The 11809-nt window shown below is 35.3% G+C and overlaps 1 protein-coding gene and 1 pseudogene across 1 annotated transcript; one reads left to right on the top strand and one right to left on the bottom strand.

The window, feature by feature from the left end:
• Nucleotides 1-941: 941 nt before the first annotated feature.
• LOC120128113 lies at nt 942-7945 on the top strand (annotated as a pseudogene).
• A 928-nt stretch (nt 7946-8873) lies between these two features.
• Nucleotides 8874-11442, bottom strand: LOC120190062 (adagio protein 3-like). Its single transcript, XM_039193473.1, has 2 exons — nt 11177-11442; nt 8874-10572 (listed from the first exon to the last, which is right to left on the bottom strand). Exons 1-2 carry the CDS (start codon nt 11425-11427, stop codon nt 8970-8972), a joined length of 1854 nt encoding a protein of 617 aa, XP_039049404.1. The 5' UTR covers nt 11428-11442; the 3' UTR covers nt 8874-8969.
• Nucleotides 11443-11809: the final 367 nt, after the last annotated feature.

Here is an 11809-nt window from a genome sequence, read left to right as displayed (position 1 = left end):
AAAATAAAAACGTAATTTTGATAATTGGGATATTAAACGTGTAATTTAACCAATACTTTTATTAGAAAAGTAAGAGAACTAAACTCCAAGCTCATGACGAGTGCAAGGACTTAGATGATATTTTAACCGAGGTTTTTTGTTGAACGTTTGATTTGGTTTAAATATTTTAGAGGTTTTATACTACGATAAAATTTAAAATTTAGTTTCTATATTTTACTTTTTTGAAATTAAGTTTCTATATTATTTTTGGTTTGAAAATCTTGATCTCTCTCAAACTTTTGTTCGTTTATATGGTTAACTGTTGATCTCACAATTATAAAAGGATAAAAATAATTTTTTAGTGTCTTATGTTTATAATTTATTTTATTAATTGGATCTTTAAAAATAAATTATCATTAATTAGACAATAATATTATATTAGAATTTTTAAATCAACTACATTTATAACCTTTTTAAGAGTCATGTTAATAAAAGCTATAAACGTAAATAATTAAAACAGAATCCTGACGTTTGCGAATGGAGCAAACTGGGTTGGGAGGGTCGCCCTCGCATCTGCAATACCCGATCTGAATTAGTCGGTCAATAGATTGGATACTAGTGATTAATTCAAAAAAATATTTTTATAGGTGTCGGGTCAGAATTAATAGTAAAGTTGAATGAAATCAGATGAGGAGCCAAGATTTCCTATTAGAAACAGTAAGGATTTAATTTTGTAACAATATAATATAAGGACTAATTTTTATTTTTTAAAAATAATATAGGGACCATTTATATATTTAAACCTTTAGCTTTAAAAAACTTGAACATGTAAAAATGAGTACTACTCCCCCATACAAAGCATCACTTCCGTTAAAATCGTTTTTCGGTTTACTCTCCTTCTTTCCCGTTTCAAAATTTCCATTTCCAATTTTTCTGATCCGACGTACTAACATCCATTTCGATCCAAAATCCTCAATTATTTTGGTGAAAAATGGCGACAATGACGAGCTTGATTGGGCTGATAAACAAAATCCAAAGAGCGTGCACCGTCCTTGGCGATCATGGCGGCCAAGGAATGTCTCTCTGGGAAGTTCTCCCTTCTGTTGCTGTTGTTGGTGGCCAGGTCTAATTTCATATTCAATCTATTTTTTAATAATTTATTTTAAATTTTTATGTTTACACATTTTTTATGGAAGAATAGAGCTCTGGGAAATCTTCGGTTCTGGAGAGCATTGTAGGAAGGGATTTCTTACCTCGAGGATCTGGTAAATTTTCGTTTCTTCTCCTGGAATTTTGAATTTTAATAATAGACTGAAAAATAAGAAACAAAAAACACTTGGATGTTGGAATTATAATGCAGTGTTATTACTTATTAGTTTTGCTAAATACATTATTTGAAAGGTGTTATGAATCACGATTAAATTGGATTTGATGCACCACAATCATGTTTATTATTATAATGTAATTATGATTAAATCGACACCTACCCCTATGCTATGTGAAGCTAGTTATGTTGAAGAGCATGCTTCTTTCAAAATCTAATTTTTGTTTTTTATTTCTTGCACTATAAGGCATTGTTACGCGGAGGCCATTGGTGTTGCAACTTCATCAGTTAGAATCTGGGACTGAATATGCAGAGTTTCTTCATGCGCCAAGGAAGAGGTTCACTGATTTTGGTATTTTGTCCATTGTGATGCTCAGTCATTTTGACTTTTTACTTGGTTATCTATTAATGTTCTCAAAATTATCCTTTCCATTTTCTAGTTCTTAGTATATCTTCTCCATATAATGATTGTTTACTTTGAATATGATTGTGCTCCATATTCAGTCAGCTTTTTTCCCTTTCATTAATCATTACTTTTCATGTTCTTATTTATCGAAATTCAGGTGATTATAATATTAAAAATTAATGAGAATACTGTTTATGCAGCTGCCGTTCGTAAGGAGATTTCAGATGAAACAGATCGAATAACTGGGAAGACAAAACAAATATCTAATGTTCCAATTCACTTGAGCATATATTCTCCACACGGTCTGCACTTCTGCCTCCCTATTAACTGTATAATGAATGAGAGTTATTCTATTTGTTTGTTAATGCAAGTTATTTATTAAACAAGAATGGTGAAAAATTAAAAATCATGAAAGATTTTATTTGGATAATTTGTGTCCACACACTCTTCTGATGCTTTTGCTAATATTAAGTTCTATGAACACTTTTTGACATACCCTCACCAAAGCGGTATATTGACTCTTGTTAAATTCTGTATTTATGACTAATGTTAACAATCATGGATTAGTAGTTTACCGTTGGGTTTTCATTTTTATACTCATTCCCTGTAACACCTTATATTTCTATCCTGATACACAGTTGAATCTTGTGGATCATTCAGCCGAGCACACTAAATTGTGCTCTTGCTATAAACCTGTTCCATTCTCAACTGGGAAAATTTACTCATGGAAATATAAAACATGGGGGGCATCTTTCTTCTTCTTCTTGCAATTATATATGAAACTAACTACATTTATGGAAGTTCTGATTCTAACCTCTCCATTCTGTTGTATACTGAATTACTGATACAACTCTTATTAAATATTGCTCAAGAAATTGTTTGCTCTTCTCTCTGGTGTTTCCTTGAGTGAAAATATGAAAAATAACCCCATCTTAGGACAGCTCAAAATTCATGCTTTCAATATCGAATCTCATTCATCTAAAATGAAATTGGATTTTTCTTTCTCTGTTGAAACACCTAGTTTTTCAAGAATTAAGGGCCAAATACAATTGGATTTTCTTGTATATGTAACAAAGAATAGAACTGCTTGTCTGAATCATGACTGTAATTTCCATAAATATGACTCTACTTATCGAATTAGTTTAGTGTACACTTGGTTGTACCAGAATCATTAAATGTTAAAACTTGAAACATAAAAGAGCATTGCTTTTCATATAGAGTACTTCCATCAAGAATTTCTTAAAGGAGGACTGGAAAGTGGTGGCTGGTGGGTGTTCTGCACCCCTTGGCAGCACCCTCTTCGCCCGGAACTTATATGGCTCTGCCGCTATTTCATGTAACTTTGTGACTGTGTATGCTGGCGCATTATGATTGGTCATTCATCACATTAGTATGTTTATTCTCTTAATTCTTGTTTTTCTTAGTTCTCTTGTGGCAAAGTCGAGATTTCCTTTTTGACATTCATTACATCTATTTGGTTAAGCCTTTTAATGTGTTTATTGTGTCAATTTTTATGACTACAATATGTTTGGTTTTGTTTGTCAGTTGTCAACTTAACACTCATAGATCTTCCTGGGTTGACAAAGGTTGCCGTAGGTAATACCAAAAGTTCAATTCTTTTTTAACAAGCTAAGATTTGATCTCTCTCTCTAAGCATACAAGAATCCTTAATCATAAATGATGCATCTATTGCTTTTGCAGAAGGACAGTCTGAGACTATAGTCTCAGATATTGAGAACATGGTTCGTTCTTATGTTGAAAAGGTGAGTTACTTGACTTTCTGATATCTTGAAGGGTGATAATCTTTCCAGTGCTAAATGTATATGGCTCAGGTATACGATATTCTGTCAATGAATAAGAAAAATATAACCCTCAATCAAGAGCCTGTAAATCAAGGAAATACATGATTAATGTAGTTCATTACATATCCCAAATTTGAGAGGAAAAGATGATTGTCTAATACAAAATGAAAAGATGGATAGACAGAGAAATAGTACTAATGTGTTTTTTTAATAGCATGTGGTGATTATAAGGTAGTATCTCTTCATAATCTTTCTTAGTTATTGGCAATGCGCACACGTTTTGCAGACATAATTGCTCAAACCCGAAACCTCTAGGGAGAACAACACTCCCTTTTACCACTTAGATCACCAAGTGGGTTTAATTGATACGTGTTAAATAGGAACAAATGCACAATTATACAATAGATTATTTTTAGATAGTTTAGGGTTATGCATTTAAAAAACAATGTTCAGTTCTGAATTTTGGTTAATAAAATGGCCTTGTGTCATATCATCTGTGCCTCTACCATGGGGCAGTGATGGAACTCATTAAAATTTATATTCCAATGCAATGCCACGATCTATTCATTATCATACAATCATAAGGCTCCGCTTCACTTAATAACTCATGCTTATAGAGAATATGGCCATGATTTTGTCCAACATTATTGAATTACAATGTATTCATGCATATTAAGCATCCAACATTATCGTCAACATTACATAGGGTTAGGCAGGAAAAACAACATAACATATTGGGTTTTAATACCATGTTAAACATTCAACTTTGGATTGATTGGTAGTAAGTGGAGGGGCCCGATTTTAGTATGAGACGGAAAGAAACCTGATATTTAGCAAATGTAGGATAGCATCACTTAACAGGCATGACGCAAACAGCGAAAAAAATGGATTTTCCATGTGGGAAAAGATGCTGGAACATAAACAGTAAAGAACAAGGAACATAAATTGGGCAATAAAAACATTTTTCTTTGGATACATACGATGCCTTCAACCTGAGAGCAAATGGTTTTAGTTTTGGCCCTAATGTCTTCAAAAAGCCATATTTAAATTTTCTTTTGGCCCTAGTTTAGTGTCTCTTGTACCTTCATTATGTTTCTTATTCAGTTTCTGCTTGAAAATTTCAAATTTTGTAGCCTAACTGCATCATATTGGCTATTTCCCCTGCTAATCAAGACATTGCCACTTCTGACGCCATAAAAACTTGCTAGAGACGTGGATCCATCAGGTATTCGAAAAACTAGCTTTATGTACATATACACCTATAAGCATTGTTATGCAATAGGACTTGTCCGAGGAGCAAGTCAAATTACTTTTTTATAATATTTTCAGGTGAAAGAACTTTTGGGGTGGTTACAAAACTTGACCTCATGGATAAGGGAACAAATGCTGTGGACGTATGTATTTAATCTTACATACTGCATCAGTTGCTCGGTCATAGAATGTTCGCTTATCGTCTGCTGCAAATGTTAAATGTAGATAGCAGTTTAGACAAAATTATCCTCAAGGACATGGAACATTACCATATAAGTCCATGGTTTTTTCCATATCTGATTATTGCCTGATGTGTTCATTTTAAAACCAATTCTTTCATTTTACTTTTCTTTTGGATGTGGTATATATTTGCATATAGTTGTGTGGCATTGGTGCATCATTATATTCAATGTACAAGCAGTCAGGAAAACTCCCATGTAGTTCTTAAACCCAATAACACATAAATTATATAGTTACCCAATATAAATCTTTCAGGTTCTTGAAGGAAGGGCATACAGGCTTCAACATCCTTGGGTTGGAGTTGTGAATCGTTCTCAAGCTGACATAAATAAGAATGTTGATATGATTTTTGCACGTCAAAAAGAGCGTGAATATTTTGAAACAAGCCCTGATTATGGACACTTAGCGAGTAGAATGGGATCAGAGTATCTTGCAAAATTATTATCTGAGGTCTTTTTTCGGGTTTTGTTTAGTTTTTTGTGTTAATTTTAAATATTAATAACTCACAAAAGCTTTGGACATCTAACTAATCCTTAATCTTTATTGTTTTAATTTTCTCATATTTCAGCATTTAGAGCTTGTTATCCGGCAGTGCATACCAAGCATCATTGCTTTAATAAATAAGACCATTGATGAAATCAATGCGGAGTTGGACCGCATTGGCAGGCCTGTTGCAGCTGATGGAGCGGTAACAGTGTAGATCTTTCGTAAACGGTTTGCTTAGTTGTGAATGGGATACTTCCTCTGTCTAGTTCACGCTAATTGTATTAAATGTACGTACAGGCCCAGTTATACACAATTTTAGAACTCTGCCGTGCATTTGACCGTGTCTTCAAAGAGCATCTGGATGGAGGGTAAGGGTAAAGTGCATAATTTTTCAACTTTTTTAGTACTTAGCATTGAAACTTCTGTACTGGTTCTGTCTTGATTTATTTTATGTGGTCAGATTACAAGAAATCTGATAGTGATGTATAATCTTCCTAATCTCCTTTAATGTAGCCCACAGTTCCTATATTTAAAGCTAGGTCATTTTTCCTATTCCAACAATGTGGTTAACTATGCCATTTCCTGTAGTACAATTCTAAAAACAGTAAGTTGTTGCTTCAGGCGACCTGGTGGGGATCGGATATTTGGAGTTTTTGATAACCAATTGCCGGCTGCTTTGAAGAAGCTACCGTTTGATCGTTATCTTTCATTAAAGAATGTCCAAAAAGTTGTCACAGAGGCTGATGGCTACCAGCCACATTTGATTGCTCCAGAACAAGGATACAGAAGGCTCATTGATGGGGCTATCAGTTATTTCAAAGGGCCAGCTGAAGCCTCCGTGGATGCTGTAATGTTCTTACTTGTGTAATACCTGGGTTAGCTTTCAATTCTTGGGTATGAACTTATAAATGGAAACAGCAATTTCTTTTACTTTGAATAAACACACTCATATCGAACACACATTGTTATTACATTTGGTTTTCCTAAAACAGTCAAATGATTCCTTTATAAAGGTAAATGTTGAACATTTGGGAGTTATATTTTCTTAGACTCTCCTAAGCTTTCAGTTCACAGTTATGAACATATGATAGATGCAAAAAGAAATTACTGTTACTTTGAACAAACACACTCATACAAACACACATTGATATTACATTTGGTTGAAAGAGCTTGCTTTGATATTACTCTTATTCTGACTGTTGAATGTCGCATGCTTTGATCTTCAGGTGCACTTCGTATTGAAAGAGCTTGTAAGGAAGTCAATAGCTGAAACACAGGTAAATAATTCTTTATTCACTACTTTTTATTTGCTAAATAAACTTGTGCTGTCAGTGTGAAAGTGGTAGAACTTGATCATATTGGAGTTTATAGGTTTTTCACTCTTTTTTATTGTCATATATCTCGAAGTCGTAGAAAGCTGTTGAATTTACAAGAGATCTCGCATCTCTTTCTTATGTGTATATGACCGATACTGATAGTATTATGTCGAAATTCAGTAACTCTTTTGAAGTAAACTGAGATTGTTTATGAACTTCGGTGTGTGTCAGATGCAAGTATTTTTCGAATTTTGGAACTTTCGGTTATGTCGTAAGCAGATGACATCTTCGAAAAGAGACTCATTTCCCAAACATCTGTATACTGTATTCTTAGAACTTTCCAATTAATCAGTCCTAATAATCAAGCATGCAGATTAGTCTAGCTGTATGCATTGGATTTGCAGCATCTTCAGTCGTTCTTCCTAGATCATCAATGTAAATTTATGTTCTTCAGCTGTAGACAATATGCAACTTCAATGCACCTGCAGGAACTAAAGCGATTTCCATCGCTTCAAACGGACATAGCTACTGCAGCAAATGAAGCTTTGGAAAAATTCCGTGATGAAAGTCGTAAAACGGTGTTACGGTTGGTGGAGATGGAATCCAGTTACTTGACGGCCGATTTTTTCCGGAAGCTTAATGCCGAACCGGAAAAGATTACTGGGAAGAAGTCTAGTGCAGAAGCAGACAAGAATGCAAAAACAGACGCAAACCAATCGTCCACCGGTGAACGTTTAAGTGAAAGTTATCTAAGAAGGATTGGTATGTGATTTCTTTTTTTAAGCTCAAACTGACATACATGGAATATGCATTGTCCAAGGCATACTTGGACGTAATAAATATAGGGATATGACCCTTGAAGAAGATGGCAAAACCTGATAAAAATTGAATATGGCCGTGCCGAACACATTACCTGTTTCTTGGTTCAGGATCAAACGTGAATGCTTATATAACCATGGTTTGTGATACACTGAGGAATACTATTCCGAAAGCGGTGGTTTATTGCCAAGTCAGGGAGTCTAAGAGGTCTCTATTGAGCAACTTTTATGCTCAAGTAGGAAGGAGAGAGGTAAATTTGTTGTACAATATTACATTTTGGAAAATTTTAAATAAATCTATGTCCGATATATTTGGATACTAGATGGGTACATGACACTTCAAGAGAGGTTAAAAGAATTTGTTGTCATTGTCAAATAGTTGAGAGTCTTTGAATATATAATACACTGTATTCACCCCAGATTTATAAAAAAAATGAAAAATTCTAGAGAAATTGACACCAAAATCTAAGTAACATAGAAGAAAAATCAACGTGGGAGTATGCTAGTCATACGTGCTTTAAGATTAAACTTCAACTGCCGAAAATATTATCGGTGTAATTCATTGAGAAATTAAGTTAGTTTCGAAATTACTTGGATTCTTTATTTTTATTCTATAATATATGCGTTTGATATTTATATTTGACACTTTCTTAAACATGATTGCATGTGTGTCCGTATAACATAGGTTAATTCTCTATCTAGATTGTAGAAATTTCTGAAGGAAAAAACTCATGATAACAATGTTTAAAAAATCAAATCGAAATTCTAGCCGATGAGATTTCCGATCATCTGATTCAATCGAATGATAGTGAAGTTGGATTTTGTGTTTCCCCACGATTTAGTTTTCAATGTGTAATAGTTTTGTTGATAGATAACTCGTATGCATCATTATTAAATTTGGACATTAAAGTTATCATCATTCTCCAATTTTTATTTTTGCTTAATAAATAAATGTTTCTCTTTCAAATCAATAAACATCGACAGTGACGGATCCACCTTATTACTAGAGTAGATAAATATTTATCCTGAAATTCGAATTTTTTTCGATTACTTATCTATTTTGTTAATTGTGCTCATTGAGATTTTATTTGTATCCATTCATTTTGTGTTTTGTTAACATATGTGTGTCCATTCTTATAAATATTTTTAGATCAATAACTGATCATTGATACTTTTATTATTATAATCGAAACACTGAATAACAAAAAAAAAAACGTACGAGATGGTATGACATATGTATACATGAAACAAAAGAGACTGCAGCTAGACCAAACGTGTAAGGAGTTTAGTGAAATATTGTTGTCAAAGAAATCACCTCGGATACAGTTGTGTCGAAGAAATGTCAAATCATGAGTCCGGGTCCTGCCTGCTCGCTAAGCACAACTCGTGTAGTTCATTAAGTACCCATTCCTCGCCGGTGCGTCCACCTAATACCAAGACCCTAGTCCCCCCAACAACACAAGTACTGTGACCCCAAGCAAGTTTCGGTGGTTGTCCGGGAACATTGAGAGTCCTCCATGACGGTTTCTCGTTTGAAGGATCGAGAAGGAAGAGCTGAGAAGGAGAGTGCAACCCAGCAATCGAGCCACCAAATATAGTTATCCTCCCGCAAGGCATGCTTACTGCAACGTGATCAAGACGAGGAGGAGGTATGACGGCATTTTGGTTACTGATGCTGTTGAAGGCACTACAGTCCAGTTGCCTCCACTGTGGTTCTTCATCCTCCAAATCAATAGTGTAGGCTTCACCCGATCGGAGTTGTAAATTCCCGCTCTTTGCGAGCCCTCCGAACATAAGAATTTTAGTACGACTGTAAACTGAAAGTGAATGGCCCAATCTAGATGGAGGTGTCAATGTTGTTGGAATCTCTTTCCATATTGGTTTTTCAGTAGTGAGATCCAAAAGGTAAGTGTCACTTAGTAGCAGCCCGGCATCTGCACACCCACCAGAAACAACCAACTTAGAACCATCGATTGTGCACGAGCTATGCCAAGATCTCGGAAGAGGGGGGCTTCCACCAAATACTTCTTTCCATGTAGGTTGCTTGGCATCCAAGTCGAGAACAAAGACATCATTGAGCAATCCTTGCCTTCCACACCCTCCGAATAACACCAGCCACGACCCATTCAGGCACGAGAGAGTGTGGCCCCATCGCCCTGGAGGGGAAGATTTCACACTCACCTGTTGCCACTCGGGATTTGAATCATCAAGGTTGAGAACAAATGTGTCATCCATTGGCTGCATATCGACTCCCTCCCCTCCAAAAAGCACAAGACGGTTCCCTGCTGCACATGTGCTAAAGTTGCAACGTGAAGGCTCCACTGCACCTCCAACAGTCAGTTTCCTCCAACAAACTGCCTCGAGAGTGGTCAGTTCTCGGGTAAGACGTCCCCACCCGAACTTCTTAGTCATCGTTTCCAATGTACCAGTGACTTCTCTTCCCCAGGCATTTTGACATACCATCTTCCTCACATGCTCGTTTTTAGTTAGTCGGCGTACCCTTCTGCAGACAGACCCAATAGAAGCAACATCCCTTGGTGTCAACCGTGTTAAAATGTTATGTGCCAAGACTTCATCGGAGAGTTGAAGTATCCCACACATTTCGTTATGATAAATGAACGATGGATTCCCGGTCAACTGAGAGCATTTGGCTGACTCCAACTGTTGATCACAAGTCTCCTTGAAAACCGGATATGATACATGTTTCAGATTCAGTTTTGCATCCGAAAAAACTTGAATACTGATAACGTGTGTGACGATTCCATCATCATCATGTATAGGTGTAAGTTTTAATGTGTTCACGAATGGAGTGCCGTCCTTCCTGAAATTCACAAGTTCACCTTGGAATTCAATACCTTCCTCAAGACATCTCCGCATCTCGGAAACAACAAAAGGATCTACCAAAGGGTGCCGTCTTTGAGCGCATCTGTCTCTATACTGTAGGAATCGACTAAAACAAAACAAAACAAAACAAAACAAATAAAACATCACATAAGAAGGAATCATAAATGAAGGAGTATTGCTTTAGGCCATATTGAACAAATCAACAATATGAAACAAATCAGTTAATATGGCATCTCACCACAAAAGTTATTTGATAGCCATCAAAGAGTAGACAATTATTGCAAATTTGTTAAACTGCTAATTTGAATCAAGCCAGAAAAAACTTTACAAAGTGTCTCAAATTTCTATATATGATCTATTAGAGTTTGATTAGATCATTTAATCCGTAAATTTGATAATCAGAAGCTAGTTGGCGCGGTGAGTTTCACGTACAATTATGTGCCCGGATCATAGCCATACTCTATCAGATAAACAGTCACAACTTATTTCAATCAATATTGGTCACACAAACTTAGAATAACAAATAAAACTCCATGAATAGTCAACTTTCTGCTAAAATTACTCCAAAAACAGATCTGCAAATCTTATGCTAAAAAATAAAAGTGTATTTACTTTGGAATTCAATTTCCCCCCCCCCCCCCTTCTTACTTACGTCTCATCGTCAAACATTATTAGAGATGAAAAGAATAACAGAAACTAAGATATGTTACCAGTTCCGGCCAAGGACTTCATCGGCATGATAACCGGTGAAAACCTGAAAGACTTTGTTGACATAAATGAGGGGAAAATCAGGTTCAAGAGCATCGGAAACAACGAAAGAAGTGGGAATTGTAGGGTAAGGCCATGGCTTTAAAGGAAGCTCGCTCTTTCCTTCTTTTTCTTCTTCCCTTCGTTCAAGCTTTTCTTTTTCATCTTTTGAGAAACGCTGCCGTTTTCCACTGCTTAGCTTCACTTCTAACATTTTTGCTTCTGTTTTTCTCTTCTCGCTCTGTTTCTATGGGAATGTTGTTGCCTTTACTTTCCCACGCTTCAAGCTTTGTTTTACTTTGTGCTAGATATTTATGTTTTTAGATATTTATTACCCAAAATACCCTTCTTGGCCTAACATTTTTGTGAACATATCTTGATTTTTTTTGGAATACTACTTGATTTTATATTTAGGGTAAAGTATATAAATAGTCACTGAACTTTTCAGATACTTGCATTTAGGTTCCCAACTTTTAAAACTTGCAATAAAGTCACCAAATATTTAGTTTGTTTGTAATATTTAGGGTTTAGACTTGTTGCTTCAAGTTCAATTTATCATGACAGATTTTGAAAATGGATTATGAATTTGGGGTTGA

Source organism: Hibiscus syriacus, unplaced genomic scaffold, assembly GCF_006381635.1.
Source record: "Hibiscus syriacus cultivar Baekdansim isolate YM2019G1 unplaced genomic scaffold, ASM638163v2 tig00000002_pilon, whole genome shotgun sequence".
NCBI lineage: Eukaryota > Viridiplantae > Streptophyta > Magnoliopsida > Malvales > Malvaceae > Hibiscus > Hibiscus syriacus.
Note: the sequence above shows the minus strand (reverse complement) of the source record. Positions and strands in the feature narration are given on the sequence as shown.

Bases quoted from the DNA above. Each gene is read 5' to 3' on its own strand.
- LOC120190062 (XM_039193473.1), bottom strand. From the start codon at position 11,427: ATGTTAGAAGTGAAGCTAAGCAGTGGAAAACGGCAGCGTTTCTCAAAA. The intron at 10,573-11,176 runs GTAACATATCTT...GTTTTGTTTTAG, and splicing joins GAAGTCCTTGGCCGGAACTG to TCGATTCCTACAGTATAGAG.